Here is a 21,583-nt window from a genome sequence, read left to right as displayed (position 1 = left end):
TTGTGGGGAGGAAACCACGACAGCAGCAAACACGTCCGTGATGGTGTTTGCTTCCTCCCTCCTCACCACCCCCTTTCACAGACAGGGAGACTGAGGCACCCAGGTTAGGTTCAGAATGGTAGATGTAGGATGTGCTGACCAGGGCCACAGAGGCTGCCAGTGACTGGTGAGTGGACCCATAGCCATCTGCCCTGCCACCCCATGGGATCGACTGGGCAGGTGGGCACTGCTTGCCTCCCTTACCCACACTCACACTCTCCATGCAGGGGGGACTTGATGGTGGCAGTGGCGTGGGCCCAGCTCTGGACTGGGATGGGACTCACCTGGGCCCAGAGAGGCCATGCTGGGCGTAGCTTCATGCCTGTGTGGCCGGGGAGGCCCAGGGTCCTTGGACGGGTCCAGGGTGGAAGCTGATGCTGAGGGAGGGCAGGTGATAACAGTTGTGGCAGCAGCTAGTGCAGGGCGAGGCTTGGTGTGAGCATCACTGGGCCGCTGGGCAGAGTCAGCTGGCACAGGGTCAGGGGCTGTGGGTGCCACTGTCACAGGAAAGAAGTTCTCTCGGCTGTCTTTCGGGTGCTTTGGAGTGGTGGGGGTATCCCCCGAGGCCTGTGAGGACAAATGAGAGGTGAGAAAGGCTGGCAAGGCAGCCCTGAGCCCACGACTGCTCTGCCCGCCAGCCCACCAGTGCTGTCCCACAGGATACCCTGTGTGCCTGGGGCTGCCAGCACTGCCCATATGACACCACTGAGCCCCCACAATGCTGCCAACAAGGTCCATCAGAGAGGCACCCCATCAGGATCCTGCTGATGCTAGGACACAGCTGGGGACCCAGAACCCCTCCCTGGGAGGATGCTCAGGCCATACTGGTGGGGACTCAGTGGAAGGACCTCCAGCTGGCCTTGCCCTCACATCATAGGGTGCCAGTCTGGAAGGAGTATGTCCAGTAGGACCCTAGGCACGGGAGCAACTCCCAACCCAGGGAATGCAGGAACAGGTGGTTAGTCTTGGAGGGTGACTTCCTAAGGGCCACTCATTGGAGAGTCCTGAGGGAGCTAGTAGGATGCTGCAAGAGTTTCCTTCCTGGGCCTGATACCACAGCCCACTGTGACCTACTGCCACGGCACCCAGTGCTGCCCCCAGCTTGGCCTCTCCCTTGCAGCCTGGCCTTGGCAGCTGCTTCCACCATGGGCCTTCGATTTCCAGGTGAGCCAGGCCCTAGGGGCCTCCGAGTCTTCAACCACACAGTTCCCTCTTCCACGAGGCCCTTTTGGGGCTCTTTTCACAGGGCTACTTTTGCTCCCACTCCCAGCCAGCCCTTCTGGGACAGGTGTGAAGGCTCCAGTGCCCTGATAGCATGTCTTGAGGTGATGTGAGGTAGCCCTGAGGCAGCCTCTCACAGCTGAGCAGAGGGGCTGGGCCCATCCTTCAGCCCTCCCCAGCACCAGGCCAACTGTACTGTGGGAGCTGGCCCACATGGGGCTGGCTGGCAGCACCCCCACCCCCTCGAGTGTGGGAGAGTCACACGCCTGCAGGTGGATACCTCAGTGCATGGGGGCGGGCAGTCTGCTACCACCGATGATCCCGTCTCTTCTGACATTGGTTTTGCTAAAATGCCCTGTTCCCCAATTCCATATGGTTCAGGACGGGCCCCTGTGGACTCTGCTACATACTGGGTGTCTGGGATGTGCCCCAGGCCAGTGCTCTGGGGCCCAGCCTTGTCCTGTGGGAGGGCGGGGCAGGAGAACAGACCTGTCTCTCTGGCCCTGAGGGCCTGCGGCGGTGCCAGTGGTGTTGTAGCAGCCTAGTTGGCAGCGTGAGCAGACACGCTGGAGAAAGGTGAGTGCAGTGTCCCTGTCCTCGCTCAGGAGCGGGCCTCAGCCGTGGGCACTGAGCCTCTAATTATTTCAGAGCGCCCTCCAGGCGGGTTCAGGGCTGCCATGGCAACCAGGACATGCCGTGAGCAAAATGGACACTCCCTGAGGGGTGGGAGCTGTGGGCTCTGATGGCAGGAAATGGGCCTCCAAAATTGGGCTTGAGGGAGGAGAGGACCAGAGGATGGCAGCCAGCCCCCACAGTGCCATCTTCTCTGGGACCAGGGTAAGAATCCTGAGTAGGAAATGCAATGAGAGGGCCCATGGCAGATACCAAGGCACCCCCACCGCACCACCAGGGTCTGGGAAGCAGGCAGGTAGGTCTGAGGGTCATTAGGGCCTCCTCCCCACCACTCTCCTCCACACCCTGGGAGGGGACTGCTGGGGCCTGGCCTGGCGTCGCCCAGCAGCAGGTAACCTGAAAGGTAAGGACCTGGGTCCCCTTGCTCTGGCCACCCCCATAACCCAGGCTGTATCTTCCAAGGTCTCTGACGGAAACTTCTGCCCACCCAGCCCTCAGGGGCCCTGATATGCATGTCCTTGGCAAAATGGGGTCTGGCCCTGCCCTGACTCCTGCCAGCTCAGCACCCCTTTCTTCTCACACTATGGTGTGGGGTTGTGGGGGGGTTTCCTGTGTGGATCTATTTTTTAAGGACATCAAAAGCAGAAACAGCTCTCCTGTCTCCTGAGTGGTCACCACTCACATGTCCACCTGCTTCACCTGGGCCAGTGGAGGAGGCACGGCACCCTGGTGGACCTGGGCCTGGGCCCAGCACTGGGGCCCAGGCAGCTGTGCTATGCACTCTGCCCAGCTGGACAATGAAATGGTGGGGACTGCTGGGGTTTGGGGCACTCCCTGCCAAGGACTCTGGCCCTTAGCTGGGGACCAGGCCCACCTACTCCCCACAGCATGCCCTGTCTGGCCCACAGCCTGCTTGGTCAAAGCTGAACCTCCCAGGCTTCCGCTGACGTAACAGCCCAGGCAGGTGGTGGGGGCCTGAGGCCCCATTCCACTGAGAGGAAGCCTGTCTGGACCCAAAAGGCAGCTACCAACCCTCTGCTAGGGGACCTGGAACAAAGGGACCTGGGGCGACGCTACCCGGGGCATCAGGCCACCCCTGGGGACAAGAGGCTGCACCTACTCAAATGGCATGCCACCAAACCTCTGGCTTGGAGGCTTATGTTTTAGACAGAGCACACCTGCTCTCTCTGCCTGCCATGTCTGCCCCTCCCTGCCTCATCCTCTCACTGAGATCTGATCCCATCCCTCCCACTTCTTCGGTCATGGAGACCCCACCCCAACTCATAGCCAGACCCTGCCCACTGGCTTCAAGCTGGACTTCTCCCATGGAGACTTCTCTCCTCCAGACCCAGCACCTTACCTGCTCCTGCTCAAGCCCTTTCCAGCCTCATCACTTCTCAAAAATAGCCCTGGCCCCTGGGTTCCCATATCCATCAGGCCCCCATCCTCACTGCCCTGGCATTGCTGACCAGCTGGCCCCTGGGAACACTCTCCTTCCTGGCTACTTCCCTGTCCTGCCCAAGTCTCTTCTCTGTGCCTGTGACCTGGCCAAGGTCCTTGGCCCTGCCTGTGTCCTCTTCTGGCCTCTGATGGCTTCAGGGGCACTTACCCCAGGTCTCTGGCCTGGACTGCCCCTCCAGGTGGGGGCCCCTGACCTTCCTGACCACTTGGCCTCTCTCTCTTAAAAGAGTCTCAGACTCAACACAAACCCAATCTCAACCCTGGCTTGGGGTCCTCCCAGGAGGGGCCTCCCCCACTCCCTACTCTCTGCCATATCTTGGACCCTGCCCCAGCCCTGGCCTGGCCCCTGAACCAACCCCTTCTTCCCCACTCAGGAGCGTGGCTGCCTTGCTTTCTCCCTGCTTAATAAACTCCAGGACTCCTGCCTACCCTCTCTTAGGACACCTTGCTCCCTACATGCCCTCCCCTCATGGAGGGGGGGGGTCCCTGTGTAGGCTGCATCTCCACCTTTACCCAGCCACCTGGCTCCTAACCAGCCTGGCTCTAACATTGTTTCTTCTACTACTGTCCCAGAAGGAATGACCTTCCCAGGTGAGGTCAGCTGGCTAGGGGTCATCCTCCTTGATAGAGAAAAGGTGGCTGAGGTGAGGAGACCCCTCGGCATGTCTGAACTGGGGTCTAGGCCCTGTCAAGTTCCCGCCCACCATGGCCATGGGCTGGAGGCTCAGCTGACCCCTGCTCATCTCCCCTTGGCCCAAGCTGACCACCACAATAACAGTCCCAAAAGTGGACCTGTTTCTCAGCCTGCATCCTAGGGCCTTGACATGGAGCAGGCTCCGCAAGATGAGGCTGGCACAGGCTAAATTGGGCTTACCTGTCTCTGGGCGGCAGCCCCAAGATGGACCTGGCAGAACTTCACAGCCTGCTCCAGCGCAGCCTCCTCATCCACCTTAACAGCGAGATGCCGGAGGTCAGGGGGCCCAGGCCATTGTGGTGAGCCTCCCCCAGCCCTGTCTGTGTATGTAGCACGGACCAGCCTAGGTAGGGGGCATGCCCTGTGGCTCGGGTGCCCCCCACCACCCCAGACTCCACTGAAGAGCCAGTTGTCCCCACTGCTGTCCACACCCGGACCCCTACCTCCCAGCTCTTCATGGGTAGCAGGGGCAGGTGCCCATCCATCTTCCAGGTGGGGGTGCCTGTTCAGGTGCCACAGCACCAGGTACTGGTGCCAGGACTAGACCCAGCCGTTCCTCTGAGCCCATCTGGCTATACCAAGCTCATTTCTATGGCTGAGTTACTTACATCCTCACAAGCTGAAGCTGGCAGGCAGACTCAGGGCTCCAACCAAGCCTTCAAATTCAGCTGAGGCTCAGCTGCTAGGGGATGAGGGGAGTCTTCTGAGCTAAAACCTGCCCCGTAAGTGGGCAGGATGGAGGGCCATGATTAGAGTGGGAGAGGCCTTTTAGAATCCCAGGCCTGATGGAGATCGCCCCATGCTGTGTCAAGTGTGTCTGGAGATTCAGTGCCCAAGGTCCATATGATATGGGGCAGTTGGGGCTGGGGTGCATTGCAAACTGACATGATTAGAGGGAATACTGTATGTCAGGGATGGTCATCCCATCTGAGCCAGTCACTAAAGTTTTGGAGATTCTTCCTATGGGAATAATTTTAAACGGAGAAAAAGGAAAGTGCTTGATATATTAAAATAAAATGTTTTAAAAAAGAAGGCAAAATGAGAAGGGGATCTCTGGTCACTGCAGCCATCTTTAGATGACAGCCACAGAAGTCTTGAAGGAAATGCCCTAAGATGCGCCCAGAGGCCCGGCACAGCGGTGGGAGCAGCGGTCCAGACTCCCTGCGCTGGTTGTGATAAGGTTTCTGAGATAGGCTCTCACTTCCTTCCAGGCTGAATATCAACTTTTTAAAGCTCATTGCAGAATGTAAACAGTGGGGAATGGGGTGGGAAGAACACCTAAAACCCAGCTCAAGGGCAGGCCCGGGAGACCCTCCTTGAGAATAGAAAGGCAAGAGTGGGGATGCTACCAGCACACAAGTGCCCCCAGGCCTCTGCCCGCCGCCCACCTGCTTGATGAGCATGTAGGTCTCCGACATGATCCTCTCCACACGGCCAAGGTCGTAGGCCACACCCTTCTGGCCCTGCTGCCACACACGGTAGGCATCCAGTAGAAGTGTCTTGCCTGACTCCGTGTCCTCCAGGAGCTTCCTCTTGCGGCTGAGCCGGGGGAGCGGCTCCTCGGGGTGGCCCCCTGCCCTGGTCCCTATGGTGGTGGCAGGGGCGGGGGCTGGCTGGGCTGGGGTGAGCGGGGTGGGCTGCTGCCGGGCACTGATGCTCAGTTCCTCCAGGGACAGCTCAGTGGGCCGGCTTTCGGGGCCCCGGTCCCTTGGGGGACGACCTGGCAGCAGGGGTGGTGTCCGCTCCAAGTCTGAGTGGCGAATAGTGGCCTCACTCGTGTCCATGGGTTCAGTGGGCCCTGCCCGGGGGGTCTCCTTGTCCTTCCACTCCCCGCTTTGGTCTGCACTGTCTCCTGCATCCATGGCCACAGGCCGGTGGTTGAGGAGGCCCACTTTGCCCCCTGGCTCGGGCCCTGGCCCTGAGCCATCAGCCAGAGGGGGCTTCTTCGGCTGAGGGAGGCCCTCCTGGCCATCCTCAGGACTGGCCTTGTGTGAGACATCGGTGGTCATCCTGGCTCCGGGGAGGCCACAGACCTTGGGCCCTGGGCGTTCTGACCCCTACAAAGAAACCAAAGGTAGGATGTTGTGCCGTTGGTGTCTCCACTGCAATGAATCACCTCTGGGGGCTGGTGAGCCCGACCTGGGCCTCTCCCACCTGACATCTGTCTGGCTCTGGACATCCGCCAGCTGGCCAGGGCTGTGTCTCAATTATCAGAGAAGGATACTGGGCACAGAGACCTGCCTGAGAAAGGCCTTCCCTCCTCTGCACCTCTGGCTGCCCTACCACACTCTCCCAGGTAGCAAGGGGCTGATGGGACTCTGGAGGTGGCACTGCTCCTGAATAACAGGCCTGGATTGAGTTGGGGCAGCATTGCCCAGCTCTCCTTTGACTCCATGATGTGACCTCTGAGCAGCTCTGGGCATTTTATGGGATGGGACCTGCCCAGGTCCACCAAGCGTGTTTGCTGCAGAGCCAAGTCTTCCTGGCCCCTAAAGCATGAGGCCTGGGCTTGGGGGCTGGCAAGGATTCCTCCCCAACAGGCTCAGGCTGATCCCCTGCGCCAAGCCACAGCCAGCCCTACCAGGCATAAGCTCTGGAGGCAGTCCTGGTTCAACTCCCAACAGCCCTACCCGCTAGGCTGGCTGCTTAACCTCCCTGGCCTCCTTCAGGTGCTAAGCTGTGAGAAGGAGGCACTGCTACATCTGCCTCGAGGCTGAAAAGGCACGAAGCACACACACAGTGTTCTCACAGGCCTTGGTCATCCTGCCAGGAAGAGGTCTTAGGACCCCGCCCTGGGTGGTGCACGCCCTTGGGGAGCTCAGTTTCGTGGAGTCACTACGGCGCTCACTAATCACCAAGTGCATCCATGCCTCACTGAATTCATGTGCACTCATTACCACAGCTGACCTTCCCTGCCTAGGCAAAGGCGGGATGGACACTACCCCACAGATGGGGACCCTTGGGCACATCCTGCCTCGGGGTGTGCAAATGGTGGGATCGGGCCCACCGCCTGAGAAGGGCTTGGAAGCGTGTTCATGGGCCGTGAAGGAGAGGGGGACACAGGTGGCATACCTCTGCGAGCTCGCTCAGTGTGTCTTCCAGCACCTTCACAGTGAGGATGAAGGCCCGCTGCGCCAGGACCTGGCGGTCAGCATCTCGAAGATACTTCCTGTGGTCATACAGGGGTAGTCAGAGAGGACGGGAGGGCATCTGACACCACACAGCACTACTGGATGGTGGTCACTGCTCATCCCTGCCTTGAGGATGCCTGTTGGTTCCTCAGTGTCCCAACTAACCACCTGTTGGGGATGCTCCCCTAGAAGCTTCCCCTGAGCTCCCTCTATCCACAGAGCCAGTAGGCCTCTGACCTGGCTCCAGCCTGTTGCCCTTGGGCCCTCTGTAGTGAGCCCACCCTGTGTGCTGTGCTCAGTGACAGCTGGGGAGGGCCTATAGCTGCTCCCTCAGGTCTGGCTCCAGGGTGTCCCAGGCCCCAGCTGGAGGCCCCTGAACTCCTGGCACATTGCCTGGCAAGTGGTAGGTGAGTGAGACAGCCAGAGGGTGAGACAATACAGGCATGGGAGGAGGCCCAGCCCAGCCAACAGCGTGAGGCCTCCAGGCCAGGCCCATCTACATCTGAGCTGCATCTCTTCCAGGATGCCCCCAACATCCCCCATAAATGGCAGCTGTAACAGATGGCTCTGTTGTCTGTCCTGCCCTCTCTGGCAGAGAGCTCCCTGTTTACCACTGAGGCCTAGGCACCCCTATTGCTCACCCCACTGTTACTGGCCTTTGTCTGGGGAACCACAGCTATCTTCTGAACATCTGTTTTCCCTACAACCTGACAGCACCCCGAGAGCCCTGAGTTGGGGGAAGCAGGAGGAAAGGAAAGGCTGGGTAGTCGAGTCTCAACGTGCAACCAGGATCAGTGGGGACAGCCTGTGTCTGCCCCAGGGTGCCTGGGGACGGGAAGTGTTGCTTAGGTTCCAGACACTGGGACAGAGAGGCCCCCAAGGAGAATGAAGAGCTGGTCCAGGCTCCCAGCCAGTGGTCCTCACAGCTGGGCCAGAGCGTGGAGAAGCTGCCTGGGGTGGGTGTGCCCCTGACCCACACAGCACGCCAGGCTGTGTCCAGGGTGGCTGCACTCACTTGCCCTGGTCTGGGGTTCGCTGAAGCATGGAGGACACCTTCAGCAGGGTGCTGTGGTCCCGCAGCTGGGCCAGCACCTTGAGCAGCAGCACGATGGAGCGGTTCATGTGCCAGGCAAAGCTGCCCGGCCGGTCAATCTCGTCCACGGGGATCCGCCAGATGCCCTGTGGGGTGGACGGCACAGGTGTGTGAGGCGGGTGGTTGCCCCAAGGGGCGGTTCCCCACAAAGGGGCACCCTGTCTGGTGTCTCCACAGTGCCAAAGGAGACACTGTCCAGCCAGGGGCTTCTTGGACCCCTCTCACTGTCCCAAGGAGGACAGAAGTGCATCCCCACCCCCTTCCTCCTCATGGGTGGCAGCAAATGATCGATAGACCCACTGCTCTGCAGCCTCCTCTTTTGTATGGCTGCATCGCATATGTTTGCTGGACCTCTCCCCTACGGGACGCACTCAGGTGGAGCCTGTTCAAACATATGGACAGACAGTGAGAGGCCCAGTGTGTACACCTCCCTGCACAGGAGCTTAACCAGCCACCAGACCACTTGTTAGAGGTGGAAATGCTGAGTCAAAGCGGGCTGCAGGGAAGCTCTGGCAAGGCTCCTCCCTCACCCACTCCCTCCAGCAGTGCCCAGAGAATCATCTGCAGCTCCTGGGATGCCTGGGGTCCCCCTCCCTCTTCCCACTTCTTGCCATCCTGCCCTACTCCTCTGTGAAAGCTTAACCAGGACAAAGTTGACTTTGGGGAGCCCCCCGCATCATCTCCCTTGGCCCTTGCTCTACCTGCTGTGGCACTGGGCATCCCCTACCTATCACTAGCTCCAGGGTCTGGTTCGCTGCTGTGTCCTAGTGACCAGCATAGCATCTGACACCTACTCGGGGTCCAGGCAGGGTATAGGGAAAGTGCAGATGATGGAAGGAGTGATGAGGAAACAGGCATTAAGGAGGCCTATCTCTGGGGTGACACCTCAGGGGCCTGGAATAAGTAAACTGGCTCCCAGATGGGTCCCTGCAGCCAACCTGCTGAAGGAACTGCTGCCCATAATGGACCAAGGTTATGAGTGATACCGCTTTCTCCCTGGCATGGGGCCTGGCCCACATTATGCTGCAGTACAGGATTCTGGGGACCTGGGCCCCCAGCTACAGGGACTCTGCAGGATGTCTAGTTGGTGCCCCTGGGGCCTGGCCCACATCATGCTGCAGTACAGGATTCTGGGGACCTGGGCCCCCAGCTACAGGGACTCTGCAGGATGTCTAGTTGGTGCCCCTCTCAGGGCCCTGTCCCTGTGGGTCCTTGCTGATTGTCCACAGTATCTGTACACATGTGTGGGCCCACCCTGCTCTAGCAGCCCTGGAAGGGAAGCCAGGGCACTGCCAGCCCTGAGCTGTTAAAGGCCTGAAAGGAGCTTAAAACTCGCAGCCTTGAGCCCCTGTGGCCTCTACACTGGCTCCTGTTGTGACATGGAGGGTCCAACCCGCAGGCTGGGGGACTGTGTGGAGGCTGGCAGCCACCTTCTACCTCCGGGCAGTGCCTGAAAAGGACAAAAACAGGGTACTGAGGCTATCCACACCCAGGGCAGCAAACATCAACGCTGCATCTTCCTACCATGCAGACGTGGATCCTGAAGCAGCTTATGAAAAGACACCTGCTTTCCAACAGACAGGGTCTGTCTATAGTAGGCGCCAGAGCGGGCAGACACTGTCTCCTGGGTCTCCATTTGCTGCAGCAGTATGTCCCGCTGAAGACGCTCCCATCCCTGCATCTCCCAGGGCACCCAGACACCAACAGACACCCGTGAGGACGGGTCTAGTTTGCATCACACACGCCAGCAGAGTTTGGATCCCTATCTCCCTTCCATTTCCTTTCGTAACATAACACCACTGATTTCAGAAAGGATGGAAGACCAAACAAATCAGGCAGTGAGTCCATGGAAAACCAGAGGGAACTACAGACGCCACCACTCGCTTGGCCACCCCCACGCTATCGTGATTCTCAAAACTTCCCCAGTCAGCCCTAAGAGGCTTGAAAGGCAGCATTTTACATTTGCATGTGCTCTGGTTTCATTTTGGCATCTTGCTTGGCCTTTTTCTGGTAACAGTGCGCTGAAGGGCACGTTTCCCGGGCAGGGTCAGGCCAGCTAGTGTGCCCTAGTTCATCTCTTCACCGTATCTTCACTCACATGCCCCAGTATGGGGGCTCCTATCTTTATCTACCTTGCACTGGGCACTATTCCCAGAAGCCCCTTCTGTTGTGGGCTTGTCCTTTCCCTGCCCCCAGGATTGGCCCCCTTGCCTGCTCAGCCAGGCCTGAGACCCACCCACCAGCCATGGGAATTCAGCCAGGATCCCAGTCAGGCTTCCCCTCCTAATGACAGCCTTTAGGAATAACCTCTCTTCTCTGTGGCCTGGGGCGGTATGCAGATGGACATACATCCCAAAGGGTGGGGGGACTTCCTGTGGCCATGAGGCTGGCCTCCAGAGAAAGCTGGTCTGAAGAGTGAAGGCAGAGTCACCAGCTGGCAGGGTGGGAGCAAGCCAACTGGCTTTCTGCCTACACCAGGTGGAGCTGGGCTTCTGTGTTTGCAGCAAGAGACCCAATGAGAAGGATGATACCGGCAGCCCCAGAATGACCTGGCCATGGCGGTTCCCCACAGAGCGGCAGTAGCCACAGCAGCCCTCTCCCTCCACTGTCCCTCTAACACCGGGCCTGTGGAGGGCTATGAAGCTCCTAGAGAACCAGGATGCTGAGGATCTCCTGGAGTGGGACAGGTGCAAGGGACGGCCCCTGCTTCACCTGGTTTTCCTCACCATGGCCCACACAGGAGGAAGGGGGATGGCCAGGTTCCAACTGCAACAGCAGAAGCCCCACTGCATTCAGCCCAGGGGGCACATGTTCAGGCCTCAGGGATGGTGTGGAGAATGTGCTAGGGGTGAGCTCGGGTAAAGCTACGCCAGGGCCAGAAAAGAAGGGCATGGGCAGCAGTGACCAGGAGCTCTGGCTGAGGGCAGGTGGAGGGAGCCAGCACCAGGCCAACACCCCCATGGCATCTGAGGGAAAGGCAGAGGCAGGATCACAGATGTGCAGGGGCCACGAGTAGCAGCTGAGAGAAGTTGGGGTGCCACAAGGAGGGTCTCCTCTGGCCCTCTCCTAGTTCTCCCTCAGCCCTGGGTCCCAATGCTCTGGCTGTACCCCTTGCCTCGCCTCTCCCAGCTCTACAGGCACACATGCTGTCTTCAGATTTGCCTCACTTGATTCCCGGGCCCTGGTGTCACCAGGGCTGGGTTCCATGGTGGCCAGAGTGGCTGGGATAATCCTTGCTTAGAGAGTTGAAGGCAGCTGGGGGTGCACACCAGTAGCCTCCGAGGACTTAAAGACATTGAGATGGTGCTGAGGCTTCCCCTCCGTGCCAAGCATCTCATTCCAAGCATCTCAGTCAATGCCCCAACCCTTCAGAATGGCTCTGGGCTCCTCACTGGCAGATGAGGTCACAGAGACAGATTTTAACAATCTGAATAATTTATGGAGCCCCAGACTCTAAGCTGAGTGCCTGATACAAGTTACCAAACCCTGCCTACAGCCTTAAGACTTGGTTGTCTTCCCACTGCTCTTGAGGAAACAGAGCTTCAAACGCTGAATCCCATGGTAGGGTGAGCCTAGGGGTCCACAGAGGGAAGGCATGACTGCTATGATTTGGGAACCCATGAAGACTTTCCCAGGGGAATTGAGAGCTGGTTAAGTGGAGGTGGTGGGATGCTGCCGGGCCAGCCTGTGCTCTTGCCCTGTTATTTTATGAGGGGGCTGGGAAGCAGGGTGAAGTGCCTGGGGGCAGAAGGGCTGTGCAATCTTGGCAGGTGGCACCACTTAGAGGTGACAAGTGTCCCTGAAGGTATAGAACACTGCTATTCCCAGCCAACAGGCCAAGGCCATGCCCAGGCCTATGGCGCATGGCTCATGCTGTCTCTAGCACACTGTGGTCTCGGGGGAGCTTACTCCTGGAGGGCATGGGCTCTCTTTTCTGCCAGACACAGCCTTTCACTCAGCCAGGGCCAACCCTGAGCTTGACAGCCTGAGGCCGCAGATTCAAACACAGTTCTGGTTCTCATAGTAAACCCCACTGCTGGCTGCTGGGTCACTGCTTGGGCCATTTTTAGTGGCACAGCCCAAGGCTGTTCTGAGGCTCCCTAAGCTGAGGGTTCCCAGCTCTGTCACCTTTGCGGACCCCAACTTTCAGTCATGACTCCTTCTAGAGCTTCCTCCACTTCAAGGGCACAGGCAAAGGCTCTTCAGGAAAACAAGTGCCCCTGGAAATTCCAAGGCAAGAAAGAAGGGTGAGGAAGAGGAGCAGGCCAGTCAGAACAGTACTCAGACCCAAGGCATGAGCTTGTCACAGAGTGGACGAGGGTCAGGTGTGGGCTGAGTAGGGACATAGAGATTCATCCTACATCTACATTGGGAAGGACAGCCTAAGTATGTAATCAATTCACCCCTCATTTTCCAGAGAGGGAAACTGAGTTCAGGTGACCTGCCAAGGCTGCCCAGTGACGCAAAGTGGGACCAGGACTCAGGGGCCAGACTCGCCCACCTCAAGTCTCTTCCTACACCCCTGCTTAACAGTCAGAGGAACAAGAAATTGGCAGCCTCCCTGTTTTACAGATGTAGAAATGGAAGCATGGAGAATGCAGTGATGCCAGTTCACCTCGGTTTTGAAAAGGTGCCTCTTAAGACTTGGAAAAGTCCATCGCACAGGCAGGCTGCCACTGGAATGCCTGCCTGTGGACAGGGTGGCTGGCAGGTGGCCAGTGTCTTCCACCAGCACCATGGGTGCCTCAGAGTGTCATAATTAAGTCCCTTGGGCAATGTTGCAAGAAATGGCCTCTAAGCAAGCTCTCTGTTGGCCTTTTCCAGCTGTCCCCTGCTGCCACACCCACAGGATTCAGATGCAACCCCCTGTCCCATTCTGTCATTCCCAGGGCCATGCCCAGTTGGGATGCCAGGTGAGGCTCAAGCAAGAGGGCAGACGAGGGAGGAAGCATACTTGGGAGTATCCAGAATGGCTGTGAAGGAGCTGCCTGGGCGCTGCACAGAGGTGCCGAGGAGGGAACAGGCCGTGAGGTACCAGCAGCCATCTGGGAGACCCAGGGCACCTGGCCTGACAAGGGAGCAGGCAGGCAGCTGGGCAGGTGGTCATCTGCTTCACACAGCAGTCTCTTTCCTCTCCAGCTCACCCAGGTGGTCCAATCCAAACTAGCCTGAGTCTGCTAGGGGCCTTCTTGGGCTTGGCCCGGCCTGGTTAGGCACTGCCTGCAGGGTTGCCCCTAGCATCTAACATCAGCAGCCAGTTTCAAGGGCCTGAGTCTTGGATGGGAACAGCTGCCCTGCCACAGTCCCCTGGACTCTGGGCTCCCCAGGGTGGAGCGGATGGGTGGGGCAAGCAGGAGGGCTGCATCTCTCTGGCTCACACCTGTACCTCAAGGCCTTTGAGCAGAGCCTGGCCTCCTGGGAGGCTCAAGACCTGTGAGCCAAGATGAAATCTCAGAGAACTCCTGAAGCCCCTGGGGAGAAGAGAAGCCCACAGACAGAGAGAGTCAGGACAGACAGACAGGGACACGGGCCCTTGAGTCCTGCCTGCAGACTGCCCAGAAAAGTAGCATTTCAGGTAAAAACCACAAATCCTGGCCTCCACATCCCTCTGCCCTTGGTGTAGCCCTAAGGCGACTCTGATTACCAAGAGGGCAAGGAAAGTGTCTTGTCCTCCCTCATGTTCCTAGTGCCACATCCAGGCTAGTTAGCCCTGAGTATGCATTGGAGAGTTTATGCCAGAGATAAATCCCCTTCAAGAACGCTGGGGAAGCCCAACTTCCCAGTGATCCAGGGTGAGGGGAAAGGAGAGAGGTTGGAACAAGAAGTAATGGGCTAGGAGAGCAAGGGATGTGGGGGGCTTTTGAAGAAAGCCAGAAAAAAATCAGGATGCAGCTGGTGCCAGAGAAGAAGCGTCTGCCAAGCAGATGAGGAAATGGGCAGCCGAGTCAGGGGTCATAGTAGTGACTCCCTCAGAGTCTTACCCCATCACCCACAGCGTCCTGAGCAGAAAGTGTATCATTTTAATCCTGACTTTTAACTCAGCAAATACAGTACATGTATTTTCCTGCATCACCAAAAACATTATTCAAAATGACCACAGAGCACTTCACTGCACAGTCAAGTGGGCTACTGGTGAACATCTGGCTCTGAGACTTAAGGATTCTGATGAAGAATGCGGGCTGAACATCCTTCTCCACAAAGCTTTTCTCCCACTCTTCGAGATAGATCACCCAGAGGGGACCAAGAGAGTGGGCAGGCAGCAGCAGGCTGGTCTCCAGGAAGCAGGGCCTGGGTACCTGAGCTGACACAGTGGGTGAGTGTCCTGTCTTCCTGGGCCCTCCTAGCCCCAAGCCAGCCCTGTATGCCCATGGCAAGACGGGTGGGCAAAGCTTCCTAGAGGAGCTCAGCTCTGCCAGCTCTGTTCACAGAAAACACAGCACTGTGAGCAACCAAGGGAGAGCCCGTTCCCCTGGTGGAGGGATTCCTCCAGCATCCCCCGTGGCACGGGTGTCGTGGTGACTCAGTGCTCCAAACAGGCGAGGGCGGGGAGCCTGTTGGCATCCCATTCCCAAGAGCAGTGGGCACAGGGTGTAGGAGCAGACTGCATTGAGCTGAGGGCCAGCTGCTGAGTGGGTGGCTGCAGCTAGAGAGCGATGGAGCCTCTCAGCAGAGAGGGCTGCTGGGAGAGGAGATTAGGGGCCTCCCCGCCCCCCAGAAAAGCATAAAAACTTCCTCCTGGTTCCAGCCTATTCTTAAGCACCTCAAGCAGAGCCAGGAAGGGGATTGAATCTGGCCCTGAGGTCAGGAGCAGCTGTGGGGAAAATACCAAAATCCTCCACAATCCTGGGGAGACCCCTGTCACCCACAAACCCACACAAGTCACCAAAATGGCAAAACAGCTTGGAGGAAAAGGAGGGGATGGCGTGGGGCGTGTAGGGCAAACTTCATCTCCTGGGGCCAACCCTCTTCACAGGCTGCCTGCCCAGCTCCTTTAACACATGATTTCACTTACACCTTGCTGGGGGAGAGATTTGTTCCAGGGCAGCCAGCCAGCAGGGAGCCAAGACTACAGTTCAACTAAGCCTGCCATGCTCTTTGCACTCTACCAGGCTTGTCCCCAAGGAAGACCAGCATCACAGACAGAGTCAGGCCGGCTGGGCAGCACCCCTCCGAGCCCTGGCCCAGATTGCTCCTTCTGGAGCCTCCCTACTCAAGAGTCCCGAAGCCTTTAGAGGCAGGACTGTTTCCAGACCAGCAGCTCCCTATCTTCCTGATGCCCTGAGGAGCTGAGGGCCTGGCCCCTCCCGCAGTCCTGTTCCTCCCCTAAGGTTGGGAGGAAAGGGGCCCCAGAAGCAAGCCAGGTCGAACACCCCTAGGGACAGGAAGTTCCTGCAGCTTCTACCACAAACCTATGAGGGCGGGCCTCTCTGGCCGCAGGGTTGTACACAGGCCACCAGGGGCGCCCTGACCTCCACCCACTCCTACCCCCACCCCCAACAACGCGGTCCTGGCTCTCCAGGCGGGGCTACTGAGGGCAAGGGATTCCCCGCGCGATCCACAGGTAATGAGTTCTCTCTGCAGGCAGGGGCTGGGAAAGCCTGCAATTTGCCTGCAGCTGGCGTCCGCTTGTTTCCAGCCTCTCCTGCCAAATAAGACATCGAGCGCTAGGTCCCCAGAACTGCCGGGCTGTTCCTCCCCTCCCCCTCCTGGGAAAAGCAGAAACGACAAACAACCAAGTGCATGGGGAGAGCCCCGCCGCCAACTCTGGTGTGGGCTCTACGTGCCGTACGCCGCCCACCCCCCACCGTCCCATGCAACCCTTTCCCCCAACCCCACTCCTCCTCCCACTCCGCTGTGGGGCAAGGTCCTAGCCCAGCGCACATAACGGGCCGGTGCTTATAAAGCGCTGGAACCATCTTCCTGTCCCCGCACAGCAGTTATTTATAGCTAGGGAAGCACCAAGCCCGGACACGCTGCCCACCCGGCCGGGCGGCCAGCTCACCATCCCCAAGAGCGGCACAGCGCAGCTCCTCGTCGGCGCCTTCCGCCGCAAAGTTGCTCTGGCGGGTGGCTTTCGCTTTCGCGCAGCGCACGCCCCCACGAGCCAGCTCCCAGCCCCGGGCTTGGTACGGCTGGATGCGCTGGCGCGTGTGCGGGCTTCACTAGCGCCTGCCGCCCCCGCGCGCCGCCGCCCAAGCCGGCCTGGCCGCCCACCTGACGCTGAACCAGGCGCCAGCCCGGCCTGGGCATGGGGGCGCAGCACCCCGCCGCGGCCGATTTCCTCCGCGGGGGCGCCGGGGAAACCACAGCCCACGGGCTTCCTGCTGCGCCAGGCGCGCCCAGGCGCAGGGCGGCCGCCAGAGCCCACCAGGGGAAGATAGAGCAAAATCGCAGCAAAGTGGAGACCCAGGCGGGCAGCGGAGGCGAGGCGGTCGCGCAGCTCCCCCAGCCCCGGCCCCAGTCCCGGCCCCCGCCCCCGCCAAGTTCCTACCCGCTGGCTCAGCCGTGGCATCTGTGCAGTGGAGCTAGGGCGGGCGCCGGGCCATGGCCGCGGAGGCTCGTTCGCTCTCTCGCTCGCGGCGGGCCGGGGCGGGGCAGGCGCGGCCGGACGGGGCGCCGGCACTCGCCTGGAAGCGGGCCCAGGAGCGCAACTGACTTTTGCCGGCCAATCCTCTCCGGTTCCCTGGCCTGGCCGCTGGTGGCTGGCAGTGGACCACTGCGGGGCAAAGTGGGTGCAGCCTTCACTGCAGGAAGCTGTGGGGCCCCAGAGAGCATGGTGTAGGGGTGGCCAGGAGTGCGGCAGGCCGGGATGGCAGTGGCCAACTTTGTGTGAGGGTTATCCCCCCTCTGAAGGCGGTGCTTATGTGAATGGCGCCCCCTGGAGTTGTGTCAGTCATGCCCTGTGGCAGGCAGAGGTGTAGGTGTGTGGGGGAAACGACTGGCCACAGCCGAGCTGTCCTTGCTGTTACAGTTGGGCAGGGGGGCTGCAGTGAAGATCACTGGAGGAAGGTCCTCAGGGCGGATGGCAAAAAACAGATGCCACGGCGAATGGGCTTTATAGCTGGAAGGGGCCTCATTTTCCAGCTGGGCTCTGAGGCCCAAAGAGAAAGCGCTGGGTTTGAGGGGTAGGGTTGGGAGTGGTAGGGCTGGGCGGAAGCCAGGCAGCTCTCAGGACACCCCTTCCCTCAGCTTCTGTAATCCAAGAACAGCAACAGTACCCCATCCTCAGGACATGAGCACCTTTCCAGAGCTCAGGGAGGGTTGCTCTCCTGCCTGGAAACCGCACTGTACCCTGCTACAGATGAGGAACAGGCTCAGAAGGGGAGGGCCTCACCCACAGCGTGCGGCCATGCCCCCGGCACTCACAGCTCCAGTGTGCACACAGCATCTTCCTGATTTCCCATGAAGGTAGGCTGCACTGGGACAGTCTACCAACTCCCGGCTGCTCCTCTCGCTCCAGCTGAGGGGAGGCCGAGGAAAGGCAGGGATAGGCCAGCCTGCAGGGGCTAGATAAGAAAGATGCTGTCCCAAGCCCTGGCTTACCTACCCCCAACCCTTTGCCCCCATGAGCTTCTCTCTTATCACATAGCGCCGTTCCTCCCCCCACAGACACCGAGGGCCCTCAGACCCACTGGGACCCTATCCTGGTGACACCTGTCCTAGTGACATCTCCTCTCTGAGCTGGCTGGTTTCCACCTGGCCTACCCCTGGGATGGCTCCTGGAGCCAGCATTCCGAGGCTTACTCTGTGCACCTTCCAGGTACCCCTAGTCCAAATCTGCCCCAAGTCCAACCTGCCCCTTCAGCCTGGCTAATGTCACACTCTCTGCCCTCCTTCCCTCCCTCCAGGGGGAACTCAAGAGGCAGTGCCTCAGCATCCCCTGGAGGGATCCTGCTCCCTGCCAGGCACTGGACTTGCTGCTGGGGACATAGAAGAAGCAGGCTGGGGTGCCTAGAGATCATTCACTTGTAGGGGAGTCACAATGAACACAAGCTAAGGCTGTGCAAGGACAAGGGGCTCCTCACCATGGTCAGGGTCTTAAGCAAGGAGTTCTAAATCTGCATGTTGCTCAAGCCACAACAGCACCTTGCCATCTACATTCATGTAGTCATTTAACAGACACACATAGGGACAGGTTCAGAAAGGCTGGACACTGGTGCAGTCACACAGCAATAAGGCCACTATGGCTGGGACCTGTCCCCAAGGCCCGACTGGCTCCAGAACTAGTTGGGCCACTCTTCCTAGTTGTCCATAGGGCTGGAGCAGACATGAGGACCAAAGCGATACTCACACTTTGCACAGCTCATGACCTTACTTCATACCTTATCTACTTCCTGTAAGATCAAGTTGGACCAAAGGAAGCTGAGAACATCTGCTCATCACACCCAGGCCAGGAAGAAACTGTGTGTTGTCTGTGTTGAGTGTGTGGCTCTCTGGAAACTAGTCCCCTGCATCCCAGAGGCCTCCAGGTCCATCATGGGCAGCACCTAGCTCTCCCCAGCACGCATGACTTCCCACACAGAGTAGGGTGGAGAGGTGCCCTCTCAGACACATCGCAACGGAAGGGATACGCAGGCACCACTCCACCTACCAGCACAGATGAATACACTGAGGCTCAGAGTGGGCTGGGTGCTTGGGGTCCCAGTGCCTGGCTATCACAGCAGGAGGGAGTCCTGTGGTGGAAGAGGGGAGCTCAGGGCTTTTGTGCTAAGCCTCTGCCGAGTAAAGCCTCTGAGGAGACTTCCCTGGGAGAATGTTGCTCCCAGCTGGGCTCCAAGGCCCTGTGGGTTCCAGCCTCCTTGGTCCCACTCCCAGCACCACACAATGCTCTGTACTCTGTGCCTTTATCTGTGCCAGCCCTCTCCAACGCCCCATCAGATGGATACTGCCATGTCTGTCAGGTAAAAATACTCAGGCCCTGAGCATGGAGGTTCCTCACCAAGCTGAGCCTTAACCCTGCCCCCCCAAACCCCCAGGAAGTGCTTGTATGCATACCAAGAGGTCCCTGGAGCATCATGTGATAGTGCTATGACAGTCAGAGGCTGGCGAGCCTGCCTGCCCTGATCCTTGAGGATTCTTTGTGCTCAAAGAGCTGTGCTTACTGGTATTGTCAGCACCCTATGCAGGAAAACCCTGTGGGTCCTAATTACCCACAAAGCACCTGGATGTCTAGGACACAAGCCTCTGACCACTGCCCCAGAGAGAGAACTGCTTACCCACCTCAGGACCACCCTTGAAGGTCTATGAAGTTGCAACTCTCTGCCAACCTAAGGAGCCCAGGAGACCAGGCCACCCCAGCCTGCTCACCCATAGGCCAGCAGGAGCCTGCTTAAGTGGTCACACGCTCCTTGGAAATATATGCTTGGTCTTTGGCTCACGTGGCTGATCCAGGTAAGCACCTTCACACCCCCACCCCGGTGGTAGTGGGCTTCTGGTCCTGCAAATCCAAGGCCCAGATCCCAGAGTTAGGCTGCTGCCAAAAGTGCTATCGGTTGAGCTGCCAAGGAGACCTCACAGCCCCAGTGGCACCCTATAGCCATCCCTTCCAAGGCCTGAGTGGGTACAGACCTGTAGATTTCTCCTGGCTACTATTTTTTCTCCGCTCTGTCGCCCAGGCTGGAGTGTAGTGGTGCGACCTTGGCTAACTGCAACCTCTGTCTCCTGGGTTCGAGCAATTCTGCTGCCTCAGTCGTCCAAGTAGCTGGGATTACAGGCACATGCCACCATGTCCAGCTAATTTTTGTATTTTTAGTAGAGATGGGGTCTCACCATGTTAGCCAGGCTGGTCTCAAACTCCTAATCTCAAATGATCCACCTGCCTCAGCCTCCCAAAGTGCTGGGATTACAGGCATGAGCCACCGTGCCTGGCCCTGGCTCCTTTCTTGCTGTGGCAAGAATATTCCTCAGCGTTAACAGTCCCAGTTCTCAGTCTGGGAGCTTTGAAGCTTCCAGTTGGTTTGGAGGCACAAGGCCTTGCTGCTGCTTACCTGCCTCCCTGCTGTGGGACACTGGCTCAGTGTGACCTGTGTCTGGCAATTTTTCTACCTAGAAAAATTGTGTGACAGCAGAGACTGCTGAGTCTTACAGTTCCAAGTCAGCCAGTTTCCTCTCCTTTTCCCAACAGCCGAGACAGAGTGAAGTGCGTTTCTCCTCCCTAGACCCACAGACCCCCAAAAACCATGCTGTCCAGATGCCCACAGCCCCACTTGATTCTTACAGGCTACAGCTTCTGCTACTCAGAAATTGTCCAGCCTGTGCTGAACTTTAGATGTCACTGAGTCCAACTGCTCTGTGTGAGCCACGAGTGAGGATGCAGAGATGAGGAAGACAGAAATGACCTTCCTAGGTCAGCCACAGCAGGGATCGACTCAAGGATCCCCGTCCCTCAGTCTGGGGCTGCCTCCATCTCAGTGGACAGCTGTGCGTGGATCATGTGCACATCCACGGGGACGGCACTTGCGGCACCTGGTGTGCACAGGGCTGTTGTTGCTACCAGTGCCCTACTGAAGGGGAAAAGATGCCCCAAGATGGCTTTCCCCACAGTCCCCCATCACCAGGAGGCAGAACTGGGATCTCAGTCACCAATGCCAGGGCTCTTGTGGATGGGCAGTGACCCAGCCACAGCCTGGGGACTGAGTGGAGGAAGGATGGGCCACTGGAGGATGGCAAGGATGGCAGGGGCCTAGGACAGACAGGAGAATGAGGAGGGCAAGGGGTGGGTAGGCAGTGCATGCAAAGGGGGTGCATGTGGCAGTGGGTACTGTATCTGGGTAAGGACCTCTGTGGAGAGGGAGGGGTTGCAGGGGACCTGGGGAACAGGTTGGGCAAACAAGATTGGCCAGCAGGATCCAAGGTCTCTTGGTGTAAGCTAAGGCCTGAAGTGTGATCTGATGGAATCAAGAGCCTCCCTGAGGCAATAGGATGCTTACACTGGGCCCCTCTGAGCCCCACCCCCACCTTGCTGGCCAGGCTTCTAGAATAGCCCACTCTTTGGAAGACTGCTGAGCTGCTTCTGTTTCATCTCAGGAGGGGAGCCCGGATCTTAGAAAAGCCACAGCTGACATTCATATGGAAAAAAGTAGGGCAGTCGATCCATCTGCTGACCCCTGGTCCCTAAAAAATGGCCTTTGTGGGCTTGCGGGGATCTGGCTCCTCTGGCTAGGCGGCAAGGTAGGGAAGGTCATGGGGAAGCAATCGGGGCAGGGAGCATTCCCTGGGACCAAACTGTGGTTTCAGACCATGAATGGTGGCAGTGGCCATGGTCTGTGCCAGGTGTCCTCCCTGGATGGCCTGCACAGGATCTTTGTGCAG

The 21,583-nt window shown here is 58.7% G+C and overlaps 1 protein-coding gene across 9 annotated transcripts in view; it reads right to left on the bottom strand.

Annotated features, from left to right (window-relative positions):
* CABIN1 (calcineurin binding protein 1) overlaps positions 1–21,583 on the bottom strand; it is a 163,667-nt gene that overhangs the window by 8,302 nt on the left and 133,782 nt on the right. For 8 of the 9 annotated variants that reach the window (XM_050745881.1, XM_050745883.1, XM_050745890.1 and 5 more), the window contains 5 exons: positions 8,195–8,358; positions 7,121–7,217; positions 5,437–6,105; positions 4,229–4,303; positions 324–606 (listed from right to left, as the gene is read on the bottom strand). In XM_050745881.1, the coding sequence (XP_050601838.1) occupies positions 324–606; positions 4,229–4,303; positions 5,437–6,105; positions 7,121–7,217; positions 8,195–8,358 (1,288 nt within the window). The remainder of the gene's footprint in view (positions 1–323; positions 607–4,228; positions 4,304–5,436; positions 6,106–7,120; positions 7,218–8,194; positions 8,359–21,583) is intronic. The other variant, XM_050745885.1, reaches the window with a different exon arrangement.

Source organism: Macaca thibetana, chromosome 10, assembly GCF_024542745.1.
Source record: "Macaca thibetana thibetana isolate TM-01 chromosome 10, ASM2454274v1, whole genome shotgun sequence".
In the NCBI taxonomy this organism is placed as follows: domain Eukaryota; kingdom Metazoa; phylum Chordata; class Mammalia; order Primates; family Cercopithecidae; genus Macaca; species Macaca thibetana.
Note: the sequence above shows the minus strand (reverse complement) of the source record. Positions and strands in the feature narration are given on the sequence as shown.